Source organism: Triplophysa dalaica, chromosome 9, assembly GCF_015846415.1.
Source record: "Triplophysa dalaica isolate WHDGS20190420 chromosome 9, ASM1584641v1, whole genome shotgun sequence".
Lineage (NCBI taxonomy): Eukaryota > Metazoa > Chordata > Actinopteri > Cypriniformes > Nemacheilidae > Triplophysa > Triplophysa dalaica.
In genome coordinates, this window is record NC_079550.1 from 21,153,453 (window position 1) to 21,175,367 (window position 21,915).

At 38.2% G+C, this 21,915-nt stretch overlaps 1 protein-coding gene across 4 annotated transcripts in view; it reads right to left on the bottom strand.

Annotated features, from left to right (window-relative positions):
• Positions 1–5,778: 5,778 nt before the first annotated feature.
• tiam1b (TIAM Rac1 associated GEF 1b) overlaps positions 5,779–21,915 on the bottom strand; it is a 56,444-nt gene continuing 40,307 nt past the window's right edge. For all 4 annotated transcript variants that reach the window (XM_056756742.1, XM_056756743.1, XM_056756745.1 and 1 more), the window contains 12 exons: positions 14,710–14,904; positions 13,796–13,864; positions 12,015–12,140; positions 11,707–11,815; positions 10,241–10,420; positions 10,025–10,143; positions 9,765–9,873; positions 9,586–9,641; positions 8,304–8,409; positions 8,119–8,206; positions 7,532–7,704; positions 5,779–7,449 (listed from right to left, as the gene is read on the bottom strand). In XM_056756742.1, coding sequence (XP_056612720.1) covers positions 6,917–7,449; positions 7,532–7,704; positions 8,119–8,206; positions 8,304–8,409; positions 9,586–9,641; positions 9,765–9,873; positions 10,025–10,143; positions 10,241–10,420; positions 11,707–11,815; positions 12,015–12,140; positions 13,796–13,864; positions 14,710–14,904 — 1,863 coding nt within the window. In that variant the 3' untranslated portion in view covers positions 5,779–6,916. The remainder of the gene's footprint in view (positions 7,450–7,531; positions 7,705–8,118; positions 8,207–8,303; positions 8,410–9,585; positions 9,642–9,764; positions 9,874–10,024; positions 10,144–10,240; positions 10,421–11,706; positions 11,816–12,014; positions 12,141–13,795; positions 13,865–14,709; positions 14,905–21,915) is intronic.

The window sequence follows — 21,915 nt, forward strand, 5'->3', positions numbered from 1 at the left end:
ACAAACAAAGTATAGTCCAAGAGGAACCAGAGAAACGATCACTGGTCTTATATGGTCAGACATACTGACTCTTCCGGAAGGACTCTGAGGGTGTTTGTGACAACATCTGTCATCTGCCGTAGAAATATACCTTTCCTCTTCTTTCCTATGCCGGGTAGCGTAGCGGCACAGCAGAATCTCAGGAATAAACATGGTGGCAAAGCCCACATAAACAGACTGTCCGATCTCACGTTTCAGCGACTCCATCACCACAGGATTGTAGAAATCTCTGATGATGTTGTGTGTGGACCAGGCCACGGGGAGGACAGCAGCCAGAGAGGCGACAATAAACAAACAACCCCCGACTACCAGAATCCCTTTTTGCCCCTGACGTTGTCATGCCAACAGTTTGTCCCCCTGATTCAGAAGACGGACACCAGGACGGCCAGAATGGCCAGCGTTATAGACGTGCACATGAGCGCACAAGCCGCCTGGATGTCTGCTGGAAGGACGAGCAAAGAGTCGTAGACTTTACATTGCAGGTTTTTGTCCGCCCGCCGTATACAGGCCATCCCACTGCATCTCCATGACCATGACTATGAGGTTTTGGATGATGAAGGCCGTGACCCTCCACATAGGCATCGTGGTGACCGCTATAGTCCCTATACGAGGCCGATGACCCCCAGCGCCAGTATCTCCAGTTTACCCCTCATGATGGCGCAGCACCGGTTCCAAGCAGAAATGAGGAGAAATGAGAGCATGCTGGTTTGAGGTTATCCGTGTCTGATAGGAATGAGGTGGGAGGGCCATCCGTGCTATGTTGTAACACTGGTTTCTTCCAGCTGATGATAACTGGACTGTAACTGCACAGACATCACCTGCCGCCGGCCAGAGAGGGTCAACGTGAACTAATGCACCTTTACGCAACCAAACTCTATGAATGATTCTGTTCAGACCTACAAACATCTTCTGCAAAGGTCCAAATCTGCACAAAGTACACTAAACTATGTCAGTCCTGACCCCTTAATATTAAAGAAAAAAAGGGCGCTCAGATGTGACTTATTTACTATATGATGTTCAGTAAATAAAATGTTCTTTCAGCACATAATAATACATAAAAAAGCTGTTTCTTTGGTTCCCCCGAAAATAAAAAACTTTTACTCAAAGATTATTATAATAACCATTTCTTTCTTACTTTTTATTATCTAAAGCACATTTTACACTTTTTGTAAAACAGAAAGGTTCTTCAATGTTAAAGGTTCTGTATTAAACTATTAAGCCCAAAAAATGTTTTCTATGGCACAATTTTTGTGATCAATTCAGCGTCCAAAATAAACATTTTCATCAACTGTGGATTGATTTCTTATATTTAAAACCAATAAAAGGCCAACATTTTTATATTTGTGTCAAACAACACAAGTCACTGTGTAACTTATGTGTCACACAAATCATATACAAGCACGTAAAACTGTATGCACACACATCGTGTCATTTCCTTCCTCATATTTTAGTGGTTCAATGAAAGATTACTGTTAATATTTTTCTTTTTGGACCCGGCCGGGATACATGTTTGACCCCAGATATACAGTAAATAGATTTATAGACACTTCTTAATATCAATAAATCTTGACATTATTTACATGATCCTACAATTTGTACATTTCCATTTATATACAGGTCAGTAATGGTATGGTAACAGAAACCGTTGTCTCTTTATAAAGCAAATGCTACGTTCATACACTAAATAGGAAACAACTTAAATAGCTGACTTCAGATTCAGTACGGTTACAAGACATAGACATAGTGACTCACACAAAAACTGAGCTGATCTGATCCCTCGCCAGCAATTTCTGTCAATTTTAAATAATTATGTTTAATTGAAATACGTTTACCTGTATTTCACCTTAAAATGAACAGGTTAGTTAAATCCTACTAAATCCTAAAATCTGAAGGGCACAGTGAGCAATTACTTTTTTATTATATAAGGAACTAACAAAGAACAGAAGATCATTTTGACCTGATCTAAAATGTCACTACAATTCTGTTTGGACGTTCACTGAATAGTAAACAGAAACCTTCAAACCTGTCTGACGGGTCGGCAGTGATGTCATCAGTTTCAGGTGTAAACACACACACACGTCCAGCCCTAGAGAGCAAGAGTCACAATTATCAGCACTTGTAGATGACAAACATAAACTTTCTCTTTCAATGTTACATTTAAAGCAAACACTTTTATATGCATTGACTTGGCAGCAGGAATGACACATGAAAAAAAGAATTCTGCCTTAAATGAGAAAATCATTGTACAGAGCTCAAAACGTATAAGGGAAATATATATTTATGTGGAAATATAGATCTATTATTTATATATGACGAAAAGAAAAACGTGAGCTTTTGGTTCATAAAATGTTTTGGCGCCCCCTTGTGCATGTGTGTAAAACTGCAGGCGCATTTAAACCACTACGCAGTGACAAAACAGCAAAACACAACCATATCAGGGCCAGTACTTTCCAAAAAAGAACCAAAAGTGTATATATATATATATTGGATATCGTGTTGGTATATACCACGTAGGGTTATCGTGTATAACGTTACAAAAGTTTAGGAAATAATTCAGATGTACCGTGCCATCAAATATCTTTCAGTACCATTTTTAAATGTAAACGTCAAATCTAGTTTCACATCCTCAATAAGGGCTACCACACAGAATAAAACAGAGAGGAAAATACTCATTCTTGATAACATTTACAAATATACATCTATAAATAGTAAAAATGTATTTTGGGGTCTATATAATGTGCGTGCGTGCCTGCGTCCTGGTCAACTTTTGCTTCAGTTGTGGGTACCAAAAAATCCCATTATGTCACATTTTACGATGGGACAAATGTAGACATTGTAATATTATTAGCCATTCTATCATTATTATTATCCAGTGTGGCTTTTGTCAACCTAAAACAAAAATATAACCTTTATATTTATGAAATATGTCTGACAATCAACTCAAAGCATGCGCAAGTGAATCTTTAGCTAATTTAAGACGGAAATGCTTAAACATGGTGATGAACATTGAATGAATTGTTGCAGTCAAGCACACAAGCAGAAATTAATCATAGAAAATACCGTACATGAACTTCACTGTATCAGCAGTACAATCGCTCCATTCAAAGGTAAGCAGTAGATAGTGTAGCTATAAAACCATGTGCGAGTGCTACCACGCATGCGCAGAATTGCATCGAGACTTTCAGCTAAATTGGCTGTTATTCTTTTATCCTAATCAAATGATCTGCTGCATTGTTTTGATCATTTTCATAAATTAAATAAAACCTACTTTTAACATGACTTTGCGTTTTAAGGGAGTTGAGATGACAGACGTGGGAACCAAAAAGGTAGATTTGAGAGGTACGATTATAAATGTGTCCAAAAACAGAAGACTGTTGGAGCAGTTGTTAGCACTGCATTTGTTAAGGTTGTTGGATATTAATTAGTGGTGGGCATAGATTAATTTTTTTAATCTAGATTAATCTAGATTAATTCCAAAATTAATCTAGATTAATCTAGATTAAAATGGCTCATTTCAATTCTGCCGAAAGCACTCAGAATATGTGTGCTACCCAAATAATGACTAAAAGTAAGTCTTTTAGAACGGGTTTCTCAAGCCAGGTGGCGCATTAGACCAGGGGCTCATCTACTGTTTCCAAAATGCATCACAAACTGCTTGAGAAAGCTGTTCTAATATGATAATTGGTGATGAAAATTAAATTATGTTCAATAAGATGAACTTGTGTTTACTTCCGCATTAGCTAAGGGATGATTTCCATTTAGGTGGTACTTGAGACTGGAAGAGCTCCTATAGTACATTTACATTTAGTCATTTAGCAGACGCTTTTATCCAAAGTGACTTACAAAGAGTTAGGGAGCAACAAGCGATATGTCATACAGGAGCCATAATACATTAGATCTCAATACAAAGTTACTGGTTTCAACTAAAGCTAGACCGCTACCTGTTGAGAGAAAGTGTTTTTTTTAAACCAATTCCGCATTGCACAAGGTGCAAACAACCTTAGTCTTGTCGATGTTTCTATTGGGAAGCTTCTTAAAAATTAATATTCCCTGAAGCAAACCCGGCGGCTTCATAGCTGCATCCATGTTAGCACGTCACGTTTGATGAGGTAATTTCACAGTAACGTTATGTTGTGTTCAGACCAAACGCGAATGGTGCGTCAAGCGCGAGTGATTTATATGTTAATGCAAAGAGCCAATAGACCTACTTGCTGCGCGAATCGCGCGAATGAAGCCCTGGTTATGAGATGATGAGGCTGCGCTAAGGACGCGAATGAAGCCCTGGTCATGAGATGATGAGGCTGCTTCTGCTTCCGAATCACGCGAGTTGAAAAATCTCGTTCTCGCCCCGTACAGTGCAGTTAAGCTGGTATACATCCGCGCTAAAATATCAAGGTGAAAGTCATCATAGCTTGCGTAGTATAGACCCAGCTCCCAACCCAACTTTGAGAATAGATTAACGGCGACAATTTTTTTAACGCGCGATAATAGTCTCACTGGCCCACCACTAATATTAATATTTTCAAGCGAACCTTATGTGACATTAACATTCTTAGTTGTCAGAATGTGTGCCCCCTAGATAATTACTATATTTAGTAACAGCAATCTGAAAATCTCAAAACCAACATGTTGTGTGTTAAGTCAGCATTTTTAGACATGCGTGAACTTTCTAAATTGTGAAACACAGTACGAACAGTATCTGACAGGAGGATTATAAGCTATAATGTGTTCTCCCTGCTGTGATGGTCAAATTTAGTTATAGAAAGGTACTGTTCTAGAAAGGTATTGTGGTTTGCAGGTTGTGAATGTGTTTCTGAATCCAACCTGATATTTCTTCTTATTGAACACATAACCTTGTCTTACAGTATCATTCTTAATTGTCAGAGGCGTTCCCCTTGCTTTGATGGACAAATTATGTGATGGGAAGGTACAAGTAGAGAGGCAATAACCACGTTATACCCTCTGTTATTTTATAGAGTTTCTGCACAGTATTTTACAGAAAAATAATAGGTGGGCTGCCCAGTATTCTACACTCACCACCAAAAACAAAATTGTAGGCAAAAGCAATAGCCATTAGGTCATTAATCTACATTAGGTCTAGTACAGAATGTTCTGTATGCAACTTATTTATATTGAACGCAGCTCTCTTTTTCTTTACAGAAGATGATGATGTGTGTTTGTTCGTTGTGTGTGGAGTGTTATGAAGTCACCCTGGCCGGAGGAGAGGAACGCTTTCATCATCGGCTCATATATCACAGGCAGTAAGAGTATGACAGATAGACCGCTGCTCTCGTGTTATATTTCACTCGTAACTTCAGAATTCCTTTTCAAACATTTCCCCTGCAGGGCTTTTACTCATTCAGGCTGTAAAACTTTATCTCTTTAATGGTTGACTGTTATGAAGGGTAAGACCAAAAACACAAGATCCAAACACATATTTTCTTTAAAGCTGATGAAAGCTGATGTTTAAATACAGCTGGGCCCGAAAAGTATCTGAATGGCTGTGAAGAATAAAAATGATTTTTTATTGCATTAGATGGCAAAACATCCAACCAGTTTTTGTATTGACGCCATTTCTCAAAACTAACTTCACTTTTTGAGCTATATTTAAAAAGTGAGCTTCTCCTTATTTAAGAATGCCATTCACTTTATGTAAGGCAGTGCTACTCTGACTACTTTGACATAGGGACCTGATTCTTTATAGACTGTTAAAATGAATCACAGGGTTCTGGCTTTGGTTATAAGTACGAAACAAATTTATTTGATATAATATCAATCCACAGCTCTATTTACAAAATAAAAATGCAGTCTCTATAGCTCATTTGGGAACAATTTCGATTAGAATTCTATATCATTAAAATATTTTCCAGTGGCTTCTCTTGATTGCATTTAGCAAATTTGTGGTTTTCGTACATGAAAACATTGTTACTCGTTCAACTGCGATCGTCTCGCAGTCATATACACATAAAAGAAGAATAAATTATACAGTATACATTTGGTCTATATGTAAAGGCTCAGATTCTCTTTTAAGGAATTGTGAGTGTGAAGGTTTATAAAATGTGTCATTAATGCAGATTAGCGCAGAGCTGAATCCCAACAAACCATAAAAAAACAGAACAGAACAGTCCATCAGCTAAAAATCATATTGCATTTTTTTTCAACAAAATTCAAGTAAACAGGACACAGCGACCTAGAACGAACTGTAAAAAAAATCCTCCGCTCGGAGAAAGCAATCATAGAAAAATGTTAAAACAAATTCTGTTGCCATTATCTTGACCCGAGATGTGCACATCTAAATTAAATCAAATATATCATGAACATTTCACTCGCGTGTCTATTTCAGGTCAGAATGCTGCGCATGTACATTTCAAACAAATGGAAAAGAAAGACAAATATATACAAACCAACAAAAACTGTTTTACAGCTTCTTTGTACAAATATGTGACAACTTTCCACAAATTAAAATGTGAGATCATATCAGGCTGTTGTTTTTATATATGAATGACATAAATAAATATCAGCCCTTTCAACCGTTTAAAAAAAAATCCTATTAAAAATGAAGAATAACAAGATTTGGCAGACGATGGAGGTCAAAAGTTTGAAGCTGCCAACGTTTCATGTGCAATTCTATGAGTCGATTAAATCTAATGATTGTACCACCACATTATTTCCAGGCTTCTGATTGGCCACAGCACACATATAGAGCTCATCTAATGTGTGGACGTGTCTACGGTGGATAAGCGTGATATCTTACAGCTATTTCAGAAAGAATGTCTAACATTCACAATATTAGTGTGGAGAAACCGTCGTCATGCATCGCTAACATACTGGCTGCTCGATGTCGGCAGAGAGCTTGTATTTGATCTCTTAATGTGTTTCAGCTTTCCTGTTCGTCTGCTGTCTCGTTCTCTGTGCTGCTGTGGTCCCGTCGCACCCAGATGACCTCATCAGACACCGCCTGCTCGTCTACGCTGGCCACCGACATGGCAGACTGCTTTCCTACGTCAGACAGCTTCGCGTGCTGGGATTTGTAGTCCTTGACCTCTTTCTTGCTCTCCTCATCTCCTCCCTGCTCTTCCTCCTCCTCTTCCTCGGCCGTGTCCCCCTCCAGCGAGAGAGCGGAGAGCGGCCCTTCTGCGTCCGGGCTCAAAGCGGACTGACAGAACTCGTCATCGTCGCTCAGAACGTCCGATTCTTTCACGTCTTGCTCCTGGTCCTCGTAGCGCTGCAGGTCGAACTGTTCTTCCACCCAGCGGTCCGTGTCTCCGGCCGGATCTCCGCCCTGCTGCTGGGAATGCTGGGAATCTGGCGAGTCGCTGTCGGGTTCGGTGTCGAAAACAATGTCCGTGTCGATGGTGAAGCGGTTGCGCACTAGTTTCCTTCGGCCCAGAGTGCGAGTCGGGGCAGAAACTGAGAAAAGACAAACACGGGTAAGCTCACAGGGGCAATTTATATTTAAAGCCAGCTTTGTTCTAATTGGACGTGTATGTACCTGCTCTGTTCATAGCGGGACGGGCTCCTTTAAGAGCACACAGACGCTTTCCTCCGAAAGGAACGTATTGTTGGCTCAAAGGAAGACTTTCGGTCTTCAACAACTGACGACGCTGCTTATCTCGGAGTACGGAGTGAACCGTCTTCAAAAAGTCTTTCTTGCTTTCTGGAGAGCTGAAGACACAAGAGACCTTAAATTAAGTCACATTTTGAACAATTATTCAAATGCATAAAATAGATTTTATGTTTGTGTCACAGAACGTTTTTGTGTACCATATTCAAAGCTGTACACAATTCATCCACAAGATGGCGATAGTATTCTTATTAGTGATGTACACTTTCATAACTAGTTCTCACGCTCACAAACCCCAAAGTACTGAACTCCGACACGTAATCCTGCACATCTGAGCTACAGATATGATAGTCAATGGTGGCCAAGAACTGTTTGGTATAAGAAAATATCTTTATCTGTGTTCATCAGAACAAAGAAATGTTTACAGATTTGGAAGAACTTGAGGGTGAGTAAATAATGACAGAATTTACAATTTTTGTGTGAACTGTTTCTTTAAGGAGAGATGTTGAACTGACCTGCAGCAGATTTGAAATACTCTTTCTGGTCTCCCCTCAGATTCAGACTTCACGTGGATGATCTCACACACGGCTGCGCTCTCTCCATCTGTAGACACACACACATAGTCAATACTTCTTTATCTCTTTAGGGTCTGACTGACAGCATTCATATGTCATGGACACACAGGTACACGTGAGCTTACCTGTGCTCGACAGGGTGCGCACTTGAAGCGCATCGGTAGGGATCATGTGACGGAAACGAAACGGGTCTCTTTCTTCACCCGAGACGGATGCTCTGTGAGAGCCACCCTGTGATGGAGAGAATAAAACAATGTGTGAGTGTTGGGTTAATTCTTAAAGATGCCCTGAGAGAGAGAGAGAGAGAGAGATAGACTTTGATTGATTTTAATTAGCTCTTTATTAAAAATGGCTAAAGAAACGAATTCACAAAAAATAAATCCCATTATATATAATCACAGAATGTGTGTGTAGTGGAGTAGGCGGGGCGAGACCGTGGTTCGAGACCGGTGAGTAATTGTGAATGAGTGCCAGATGTGCGCACACCGGGCTCGAATCACGTAGGAGATTTGGAGAATATAAGAGAATGAGCGACCGGACCGTCGAAGAGAGAGGACCTGTCCCGAACATGTTTTACGTTTGTATTTATGTTTATATTTGTATTTATGTTATTTCGCCGGCGGTCGTCCGTGAGGGGCCGCCGGCTGTTATTATTTATATTAAAACTTTAGGTTAAATGTTTGCCGGTTCCCGACACCTTCCTTCCTTTTATGGAGACTTGTTACAGTGTGTAAAAAACAATTTGTCTTCAAAAACAGAGCACAATGGTCCTTTACTATACCTTTTCAGATCAAAAGAAAAATAATCATAAAGTTTATAAAATATACTTACAAATTTAAAAACAAAGACTTCAGCTCAATCTCACTATCTCGAGTGAGATCGTGAGTGAGTGAATGAGTGAGTGAGAGAGAGAGAGAGAGAGAGAGAGAGAGAATGAGTGAGAAAGAGTAAGTGAGAGAGAGCGAGTGAGAGTAGCGAGAGTGAGTGAGAGAATGATTGAGAGTGAGTGAGAGAATGAGCGAGTGAGAATGAGAGTGAGTGAGAGAATGAGTGAGAGTGAGTGGGTGAGAGAATGAGTGAGTGAGAATGAGAATGAGAGTGAGTGAGTTAGTGAGTGAGTGAGTGAGTGAGAGTGAGAGTGAGAGTGAGAGAGAGAGAGAGAGAGAAAGAGAGAGAGAGAGAGAGAGAGAGAGAGAGAGGAAGAGTGGGTGAGAGAATGAGTGAGATAGAGTGAGATAGAGTGAGAGAGTGAGTGAGAGAGAGAGAGAGAGAGAGAGAGAGAGAGAGAGAGAGTGAAAGTGTGAGCGAGAGGGAAAGACTGACAGAGAAAGAGTGAGAGAGAAAAAGAGTGAGATGTTTCCACAGCCAAAAGTCTGATATACTGTCATATGAAGATGAGACGCTCACCATTTTCTTCTTCTGTTTGGAGTCTTTACAGATGAACACAACCGCAGTTTTGAACACTGTAAGAGAACCACAGACTAGAGTTTAAAATGGCGTTCAGTCATAATGCTCCTGAAATCCATCCCATCCACCCATCCTGTTTAGCAGGAACACTTGCGAGTTCAGGTTAAATAGAGACGAACCGAACGTGGCCAGCTGTGGCTCTTTCTTGCACTTCCCCAGTGTGGAGGACGGGTTGATCCATGTCACGCTGCTGTGGAGGAGTAAATCTCCCATTGACAAGTCGGCAACCTGTAATCATACCAAACACCACGGTTAGTCGTGCACACAAACACACACACGGGCACACAAACCTAATGATGTGCAATCCAAAAAGATACTCCAGTGCTCTTCAAAAACAAAAGCACACTTGGAGCGTATAAACAGATTTAAGAGCACAAACCTCTTTCTTCTCTCCAGTCTGTTCGGAAATGAGAAGATCAAACACGGCTCCAAACTCCTCGTGGATCTTCTGCATCTCGTTGATGTGACTGGCCACTGTGTTCATGGCCTTCATCGCAACTAAACAACAGAAAGAAGCATTTTAGGTCTGAAAATCAAATCCACCTTTGTTTTGTGGTTTGTAGAGGACGGTTTTCATAAAAGGTTGATGTCTCACCATCGAGATGGTAATGTTCCTCGCTGTCCGGGTCAGTGAGCGAGTGCAGCTCTCTCAGCAGAAGAGGATATTTCAACACTCTCTGGATGGGTTTGATCAGGTACGACTCCAGCGTGGATGAATGCTGCTGTTTGGGGTTGCGTTCTTCCAGGAACGCCTTGAAGGCCGCGTCTGTCTTGGCTGCGGGACACAAACACAGCTGGGTTGTGATTACTCTGTCGTGAGACGCTTTAAGTGTTCTTAACATCAGTCGAACACTGGGACACATGATCTCTCTACAAAACCCTTTAAAGGTTTAATTCCTATACAAGCAGGTCATCTAATGATCTCATCTTAATAATAAGACCTCATCAAATCTGAAGGATTATTATTACACATATGAGAATTTTTTTTTTGTAAATCATTGTAAATGTCTATAAACTAGTCAACATTTCAACTCAATTTGAGACTTGTGAGAAGAAACCCTTAACATGAAGATATTTTTGAGAAATACAAGTGATATTTCTGGTGACCTGTCTATTCAGTTATTTTACTTTATATGTTTTACTGAAATAAAAAAGTAAAATAAAAGTGGCTTTGTAAAATACCATTCTTCAAATTTTACACAATTGCTGATTACATTTAAGATGATCAAATATAACAGTTTAAAATAAAATAGGGCTGTCAAATGATAAACCGTGATTAATCCAGATAAAAGGTTTGTGTTTACATAATATATGTCTGTGAATTGTGAATATTCATTTTGTGTAAAAAAAAAAAACATTTTTATATATTTAATTAGGTAATATTTACATGTATTTATTTATATTTAGCAATAATTCAAATTACATATAAACATTGATTATTTTTTATTTGATATTTTTCTTTAATATATGCATGTATGTCATGAGTTTTTAAATACAAAATTATTATGCACAGTACACAGACACACAAACTTTTATTCTGATGAAATGAATTAATCGTTTGACAGCCCTAAAAAAAAGTTTGATTTATATGAAATTTCCCTTTAGTTTAAACACCATTTCCATATATACATTTTAAATAGGGCTGTCAAATGATAAACCGAGATAAAATCGCATCCAGAATAAAAGTTGTGTGTTTAAATATTATACTGTTTGTCTGTGTACAGTGCATATTCATTTTCTTTTATTAAATTAATTTTATTTAATTGGGAAATATTTTCATGTATTCATATATATTTAGCGATAATTCAAATGACATATAAACATTTCTTAATTTTATTTGATATTTTTCTTTAATATTTGGATGTATGTCAATGTGTTTTTATATACAAAAATAATATGCACAGTACACAGACAAATATTATGTAAACACAAACGTTTATTCTGGATGTGATGTATCCCGATTAATCATTTGACAGCCCTAAAATAAAGTTTTTGTATTTTTCCTTTAGTTTAAACATAATTTCTATAGATACATTTTTGTTTGAGCAGAGATCTTCTCACCTTTGACTAACACTTTGGGTACTTTGGTGTGACTGGCGCAGAAAGCGCTGTAGATCTTGAAGCGATCGGCGTAATACAGGAAAGAGCCGCCCAGAGAGAAGAGGATTTTCTGAAAGATGAAACACGAGATGTGTCACTTTACATGCTGTTGATGCAGCTCTCCCAACTTGCATAATAATGAATTCACAACTTGATTAATTGCTGCTCATTGTTGTTATTATATTTCTTAATATTTCCTTTGTAAATGTTGCATGGCTGAATGAGATCAGTAAGTACTGAACGTTCTGATATAAATGATGGTTTCACACCTTGAACTCTCCCACTCGCTCCAGTTTCTCCAGATCTGGCACCAGTCTGGTTCCGTCCTCCAGCGTCTTCAGAAACTCCACCTGAAATTCCAGCATCTCGGGCAGGTTTCCAAACAACACGTCCAGCTGTCAAACAGAAAATCATTCGTCAAATGCGTTTGTCATCATGAACACAAGCAAACCGCATTTACATGTACATTTGTGTCTGATCTGATCTTCAGAGTTCAGATTAACATCTCTCTTTTATCAGATTTTGCTCATTTAGTTTGTCACAAAAAGCAGCTGAATGACTTCAGAAGACTTGTATACAGCACACATGAGGTACAGATTACTTTTAAAGTGTTCATGAAAAACGATACACAAGCAAACACAGAGATACATATTTAAATTTATATTCATGTATAATTGATATGTTAAATTCATTTGCTGTGGTACTAATATTTTTTCCCCTTCAGTATACAATATGCAAAAATAATAGTCTAGTTTTCTTAAAAAATAATAATAATATCAGATAAGTTTATGCCTAAAGCAGAAAAATGCCTTCCAGTGGGGTTAGAGAAATAATCTTGTTTTTTAAATAAGGTTTAATTTTATTTCTTCTTTGGCAGATAATTTTAGGAAACAAAAATTAACATTTTAAGTTATTTTGTAATAGTAAGAAACAGATTTTTGGGATTGATAGCAAACAATATATAAACTATATTTACTAATACTTAATATAAAATGCTTGAAGTAATTTAAATTCTGAGTAAAATAAGTGTTTCAGCAATTCTGTGTACATCTCAGTTGCATTCTAAGTATGTGTCTGATCTGATCTTCAGAGATCAGATTAACATCTCTCTTTTATCAGATTTTGCTCTTTTAGTTTGTCACAAAAAGCAGCTGAATGGCTTCAGAAGATTTGCATACAGCACACATGAGATAAAGAATACTTTTAAAGTGTTCATGAAAAAAGAGACATAAGCACACACAGAGATACATATTTCTATATATATATTCACGTATAATTGATATATTTATTTATTTGCTTTAGTAATTAATTTCAGTGGTAATTGAACTTTTTTTTACCTTTAGTATTTGTGTCTTGGACATATTCTTAAAATCAAGATGCATTTATCAATACTTGAGAATAATAATAACATTGTCTTGTTTATCAGATAAATATATCCATAAAGCAGAAAAATAAACTTGTTTTTTAAATAAGGTTTAATTTTCTTTATTCTTTAGCAGATACATTTTAGGAAACAAATATTAAGTCAATTTGTAATAGTAAGAAATATTTTTTTGGGATCGATAGCAAACAATATATAAACTATATTTACTAATCCTTAATATAAAATGCTTGCAGTTATTTAAATTCTATGTAAAATAAGTGTTTCAGCAATTCTGTGTACATCTGAATTGCATTCTAGATAAGTGGCTATGACACAAACATTATAGTAAACTATAATTTATGTACTCTGGATATATTGCCTTTGAAAAACCTATATCGCTCACTCACAAGTCTTTCGTCTCTGGAGTGATATAGAAGTATTTCTGCTCACATATGTAGGCCATTAAAGCAACAGACCGGGACGGAAGATTAAGAGCATCACAGTCAATATGAACCTTTTGTGTCTCCCTCCTACAGTCCTTGCTTTTCACTGTGTGTGTGTGTGTGTGTGTCTCTGTCCTCCTACACGCTTGTTTCCATCAGTGTATGATTATGAAATATCACTGCGTGTGTTTGAGCTCTGAGGCTTGATAATGACATGAAACCCCGGCGAGGCACGCTGACTCACCTCATCCTGAGTGAGGAAGGACTCCTGCTGTAGAGGGGTTAAATATCGCCCGATCAGACAGTTCAGATCCTGAGAAAGAGAGAGAAAATACACACTAATCCTGTTAAACAACAAACACACACAAAGCCAAAAATGATGTTGTTTTCTCATTTTTACCAAAATACTGATCACAAACAAGTTTAAAAGTCAATTTCCACAGGAACAAATTCAGCAGAATACTTGAATATTATTTACTATAGTAAACTGTATTAAAAAGTGATTTTAAATCGTAAAGATTAAGGTTCACTATAGCATTAACTACAATACTACATTGTACTAAGATTTGCTATAGTAAATACTGCACTGTAAAAAGTTTATTTCTCAGCACTTTTGTTTAAAGCATTGATATTCATAAATGATTTGTAAATGTTTTAAATAAATGGAAATAGAGTCAACAAAAGTGTTTGCATTTGAACTATGATGTATTCTAGGTGTTACATGATTGTAAACAGGATAAATAAAAGATGGACATAATGTCATGCATGACGAATTGCTTGTATTGTGAAATGTGATGTCTATACAACAGCTGTCTGTATGGGAAGGGAATGAAAAATAAATGTTTGAGGACATTTCAGAATTAGAATGAAAAATATTTTACTGTATATTTTTCTTTAAAATAAAAAGCACCGGCGAATAACAATACAGTGCACAAGGTAGCATACTACATTTTACAATGTTTTTGTGGCTGTTTAGAGTGAACATATCCAGTATATACTGTGCAGTGTGCATTAATAAGTATGCCAGCATTCCACGTAGGGCCCAGTTTTTCCGGCATGTTGTGTTCTCGTGCACTTCAACAAGGTTATAAACCCCCTGAAGTATTACATTTTTAACCTAACACACAAAAACACTCACACAAACACACAGGTACTGACTTTGACATAGGTGCGCTCCGTTTCGACCAATTCGCAGATGACTTTGCGGAGTTTGTCGGCATCAGAGAGCTGTCGAGGGGTGGTGTTGCTCGGAGGCAGCGAGGAATACTCCTGTCCGGATGAGGAAGAGACGCCCTCGGATGAAGAATTCATCTCGTGCAGACTGCGGCAGAAAGCAGCGACCTGCTCTGTGCTCTACGGAGAGAGAAAGACAGTTTTCATGAGCGATACCGTCCTGTGTCGAATCAGGACACGCAAGGTGAAAGCTCCGCCCTCAAACACACGCAACACCTGCAGTTCAGATGTCTGTCAGAATAAAAAATCATTAGCGCTCATTCGCTCTATTTTAAGCCCGTTCTGCATCACTCCATCATTTGGGCTCTTCATCTCGGCAGGGTAGTTCCATTCCTTCCTTTCTGTCTTCATTTCTTCTGAGCAACCAAAACAGGAGCACCTGTCCGTGGATGCGGTTGCTATGGGAACGGCTGTGATAGCACATGGACTGTCATTCTCACAGTAACACTGAGAGAAAGTAGCATCCATCATCTCCCCGTCGTCATCTCTCACAGTGGAAATTCACTTTCTTTCTCACCATTTCTAATTGAACAGATTTGAGTCTGATATGGATTAAACATCTAAAGGAATTCAATACAGCATCTTCATTTTATCACAAGCTGTTATGACAGCAGTTGTTTATAAAAATAATAAAAAAACTATAGAAGCCAATTTACATAGGGTGGATCGAAAAATTATATTTTATTGGGTTTAAATATATATGGGCTGCAACATCTGACTGTCAGAACCCTTTTTGAGCCTACACATGAAAACGCACTGTTGGAACTAAAATGGCTGTAACTCGTGAAATCTTTGGGATACAGATCTACGGTTGGTCTCATTTAAAAGAAGAAAATTGGCAGATTATTGCAAAAAAGTGTTGTATGAAGTTTGGTCATGATTCACCAAATTTTGCAGGGTCTGTGAGTTTTTTAGCTGCCCTACCACCAAGTCCAACCATTGGTTTTAACACTTGGTCTGAAATTTGACCAATTTCTCTTCCTAACTAAATTATTCTTCGAAACACTGATCAAATGTGTATTCTAGAGTCTTAGGCTTTTCCAACGATATGAATTTACATGCAAAGTATTGACGTAAATGTTCCGCAGGATGTATTTACTTTTGATACAAACTCTTGTCATTTATGTATCGATTACACTTCCTACATACTTTATTTTATTAAACACTGTTAATAAATACACAACAAAACCAGGTTATGGGTGAATTTGGGTCGAAATTGAGATTTTCACATAATCTGAAAGCTAAATAAATTCTTTCACTAAGAATGTTCCTGTGCTACTTAAGACTGGTTTTGTGATCCAGGGTCACAAATGTACTTAAGAGTCTCAGACCTTTCCAACGATATATAGTTTGTAATGATTAGATACAAATTTTCACTAAAATATGGAAGCAAACGTGGGTGTCACGAATATGGGACGATGACAAGTGAAAGGACATAAAAAAATCTAAATCACATTCCTACAAAAAGAAAAATTACTCCAAAGAACACCAAAGAAATCTGTATTCTAGAGTCTTAGACCTTTCCAATGATATATAGTTTATCATGATTCGATTAGAAATTACATGCACAATATTGACGCAAACTTAGGTGTTCCATATACGGGATGATGATGGTAAACGCTTCAAAAAAAGAAAAATATTTTTTAATTTTAAGTCACAGACACGGGTCAGACAAGTCAGACAAGCTTCTGACATACTTGTGGTATTCCACAATAACTTACACACCCATTAAAATGAATGATCAAAGTCGTAAACAATGAATCCGTTTCTCCAGACTTCACCTGTCAGTTTAGTCATTGGCTGAAAACACTGTCAGCTGTCACAACAAATCAAAAACAATTGATGGAGCGTATTATTTTCACTGCTTCACCGTAGCCGTCAGTGATCCGCTCTTCTGCATCTCCTCAAACAGCACAGAGAGAGAAAAGTACAGTCTGTCTTCATCTCTCAACAGAGAGAAAGAGAGAGATGGGGAGAAAAAGAGAGAGGGAGAAAGATTGGAGACCGCGAGAGGGGGAGAGAACGAGAGGGAGAGAGTCAGGAAGAGAGAGAGAAGCCCTTTCCTGTGGCCCTGTTTCTTCCACATCCACCAACGCAAAGTCAGAAACAGAAGAGTCGGAAATGATTATTGAAAGAGGAAGATCAAGACTACTGCACACACACAGTATTACATTCACTATGTAGTGAACGAGTCACCGGTTTAACTGCATTGTCTAAATACATATGTGTCATATATTTACATAAATACAAATACATATGTTATCACCGCAGATAGTCCGAATGAAATCAAGCAAACATTTACTCTCACTTACTTCTGTTTACTGAGCATTAGCACTTTTGTGTTTCCGAGCAAACACTGCATTGTTGTCCTGATACTGCAACCTTTTTGAAAGCCCAGTTCTCTCAGGAAGTGACCTCATCAGACATCCGCAACTTATTTTGGCTTTAAAGAATGACTGCATTCTACTTAGACTGACACGGTTCTGTTTTTGTAAATGTGTGAAATCTGCCTTCCATGTGCATTTAAGAGAGAGAGAGCCTCACTAGTTCTCGGAGTGCCCACGCAAGGCCGCACAAAAGATGAATTACAATGTTTCTCTCTGCACCCTTGAGTCTTATAGCACCATACACAATATCATAAAGTACAGGGTTCCTTATTTGACCAAATGTTAAACTTTGAAGAATTAGCTGTTGGGTTTGTGATCTGATGTTACATTTTGACCTGGTGTGAGTGGAGATACTTTTAGACCACTTTAGCAAATGCACGGCAACGCCCTGGCAACCACCTACAACGCTCTTGCAACGGGACAGAAGTGCAACGAAAGCTTTCAGAAGACCTAAGTAACTGCAAAGCGCCATGGCAACAAACATTTTTTGCAACCGGATAGTTGGGTGTTTAAAGCAGAGTCAAAACTGGACAGCCCTTAGCAACCGCCCACAACACCTTAGCAACATGACACGTTTTGTGTGTTCATGTTACAATGTTGGCAAACATTTAGCCGGCTTCCAGAAGAACTTGAGTGCTGCAGTGGAGTTTATGGATTTTTTAATTGATTTTACTTTAACATGAGTGCTGCATACTGTGAAAAGTCAAAAACCCTCATGCTGCACAACAAAAACGCACAAAAACTGCACACTGCACAACAACTGCAAGGCACAAACACACTGCACAGCAAACACACATTTGCACATTCAACAACACACTCCACAAACATATTGCACAGAAGAGCCCAATTACACACTGTTCACAGGGAAACACTGAACAGCACAAACTGTATTATTGCACAATAAAGGCACAACACAACAAAACCACATCCATTATTACATTGCAAAGAACAAACAAACGCACTGCAAAACGCCTTAAACCACATAAACGCATAACAGATCATAAAATTCTGCACAACACAACAAAACCACATTATCAAACTGCACAACCCAAACACATAGACACACTGCACTGCACAACACAATCACATAGACACATTGCACAGACACACTGCACAACACAAACACATTGCACAATAAAAGCACAATTACACAATGTCCAACAACAAAACACTTCACAGCACAAGTAAACTGCACAGACACACTGCACAATAAAGATACAACACAACAAAACCACATTCATTATTACATTGCACAGAACAAACAAATAATACAATTACATAAACACAAAATAGAGCCAAACATTCTGCACAACACAGACACACTGCACTGCACAACACAACACAACACAAACACATAGACACTCAGCACACACATCCTGCAGGAAATCTGAAACTCCTGTCAACTTCCTTCAATACAATGTAAACATCCTTGCAACAAGGAAACATAATCACACACAAAGATTTCATCCGGTGCAAAGGGTCAACAAAAAATAATTTACTTCAACAACAACAAAAAAAAAGTAGCAACACACAAAAGTTCCATAATAGAGTCATGATTCAGTAAATCATTGCACCCCAAATGTTCATCACAGAACACAATGATGTCACCGTGGGGCATGTCCAAAAACACCACAGTAACGGTCCAATTCAGTTTAACTTCTATAGCGCTTTTGTACGTCAGCTCTACAGAAAACATTAAGACTGCAAAAACAAAATGCAATTTATTGCTTCATATTAAAACAGCATCAAAAGCTGCACAGAAAAGAGCTAGAAAGAGTTAATGAACAGAAGAATACACATCAAAAAAAGTGGAGCTCTCACCAGGTGCAGGAGATCATAGATGGAGTCAGAAGAGCGTTTGCGGTGTCTGTTACGCTTGAGTACAGACATGACTGACCCGGGATCAGCAGCTCACACGACCGTCACTGCCGTTGGATCAGTAACAAGAAACGCCTCAGAAATCACAGACTCACCACTGCAGAACCCCACAACATCCCTCCGCTTATGACACACAGAGCAAACAGAACAGAGAGAGACGTGGAGAGAGATAGAGAGAGAGAGAGAGAGGAAATAAGAATCCAGCAGCCTCTCTCGCTCGCCCACCTCCTCTCTGTTCTTCTATTGCTCTGTATTCACCCTCCCATTCTGCTTCGACACCATCTCATTTCTCTCTCTCTAAACTTGAGTTATGTTGCTTAACAATTGTACAGATAACTACAAATGAAAAGAGAGATGGAGAGAGAGAGAGAGAGAGAGAGAAAGAGAGAGAAAGAGATAGACTCTCCATTCCAAGGTTGTTTCTGAACAAGCCGGGCGAGTTTTGGGTACATTACAGAAATGGATTTACTTGCCGCTAGCTAGCAACACCATGGTTATGGGTTTAAAACCAAGATATATACACACATTAAAATGCACAATTGCAACAGACGAATAAGTGAACAGCTAATAACGGTCACTAGTTAACGTGAATGCCCTTATCGCACAGCATGTCACCTTCTGTTAAAGCGTAAACCACCATCTGTCTGAGAGAGAGAGTGACTTGCCCAACAAGAGCAGCGCTGAAGATTTAACTCGCTTAATCCACCGCTGAGCGATTTCCACATCAAAGACGACTCGTGATATAACAATCACACACCGCAGGCTGCTAATGTGCGGATCAGAGTGCAGAAAGGACAAATTTGATGGCATTTTCTTCAAATGACAGTAACAAATTATCTGTGCACTCTATAGTCCATCACAGAATAATAACACTCCAGACACTGTCTGCTAATGTACCACTGAGAACATATTCTCACAACGTTTAAGTAAAATGGTAAAAGCTGCTTAAAGCTGCAATCTGTAACTTATTTGGTTAAATAAACAAAATACAAGTACATAAAGAATCAATGTTGAAAACTATCAATAGTAAGCTCCTGAAAATGATTTTTAATTCAAGCTGTCGGTTGTGACATTTTTTTTATATTGCAAAATATGTAAAGTAACCTTTAATTTAGTTTTTAGAGAAAGCTGCATGAAAGAAAAGGTTAAAGAGAGATTACAAAAACATGCTTATAAAGTCACAATCACAAATGAAGAAGTATCAAGACTTGGATTCCGTTGTTAGCGCCTGACACATTGAGCTGTAGTTCGATCCCATCTTCTCTCTATTCTTAAAAGGGAAAGTTCACCCCAAAATTAAAGTTCTGTCATCACATATTCACCCTCTTTTCATTTTAAACCGGTACTTTCTTTTTCCAGCAGAACACAAAATTAGATATTTTGAAGAATGTCTGTAACAGCCCTCCATTAACTTGCAATGGTTTTGTGTTTGTACAATAGAGGTGAATGGGAACATTCTTCAAAATATCTCCTTTTGTGCTCTGCAGTAGAAAGTCATACAAACGGTTGAGTCAATGCGGACAACATTTTCTTTTGGTGAACTATTTCCATCAACAACCACAAATAAAGAACAAAAATGTCCAAATATATATGCAGCAAGATTGTTTCACTATCTTACGAATCTAACATCAGCATAATATTCATATACTGCATTCAGAGCACACACCAATCTGTCTACTGTATTAAATTCAACAGTGCTGCTCAGATCAGGTCATCACAGAAAAACGCTTTACAGCACATTGTGTGTCGTATGAAACAAACGTATATAAAAAGCTGATTATAGACGGTTCAAAGTGAAAACATAAACAAACATTACTGCACAGGCGCGCATTCGTGGCATGCCTTTACTTCTGGTACACATTCACAAACAATAGAGTGCCTGTAGATTATTTCTGATAACAAACCAAAGAAATCGAGCTGTTACGTGGCTAAATTTGTCTCTACAATATTTAAAATTTAGGCTGCGATACCAAGCTCAACCCATAGATCAATGTGGGTCAACCTTTGGTTAAATCCGAAAATGCACTTCCTTCCTGTAATGACTATCCATCACAAATGGCGTATATTAGAAGGCTTGGGCGGAGCATCTGTTAACTCCTCCTCCTACAACTGTCAGTCTGCTGCCAGTTCCATGTTTTTACATCAAATCGAATCGCAGAGAAAGCCGAATGACACTATTTTTTTCATTCGAAATTCCATTTCACTCAGACATGCATCAAAGTACGAAAGTAAAAACGATCGCAACTTCCGGTTCACGGGGACTTTAAATGCAACCAAACTGCAGGTCACTTTTTACAAATGTATTTAATAAAATGAAGATACAACGAAATTCAACAAATCGATTATTTAATAAAATGATAATACAATAAAATAAAAATATAAATTAATATTAACGTAAAATAAATAAATATAAATAATCAGATTATTAGACACTAGCCAAACCGGAAGTAAACTGCATTACCGGTGCGCACGTCTGATGAATCGGTCTGTAGATCCCTTTGCATCTCTTTCCTAACTTCTCCGGCACATTCTCCTGCCTAATAACTGTCAGACAGAAGCTGCGACACAGAGAGACAGACGGGTCTGTGCTTGTCACGAGACATCTGGTGATACCCAGAGACTTGCTGAATCTCCACTGACCCTACAGTTCTTCACCCGGCATGTGACTGATATTCAACCGACATCCTTTAACTCCAAAATTAGAACTTGTTGAGATTGCCCGGGAGAATCTTTTAACTGTTAGGTTATATTTTTACAGTAAAAATCTTCAAGTTAAAAGCTAGAAAGTTCATTAGATGAACAGTGAGCTCTTGCGACAGGTTCCGAAAATAGATTCTGAATGTAAATATGTCGTGTTAAATCTGAT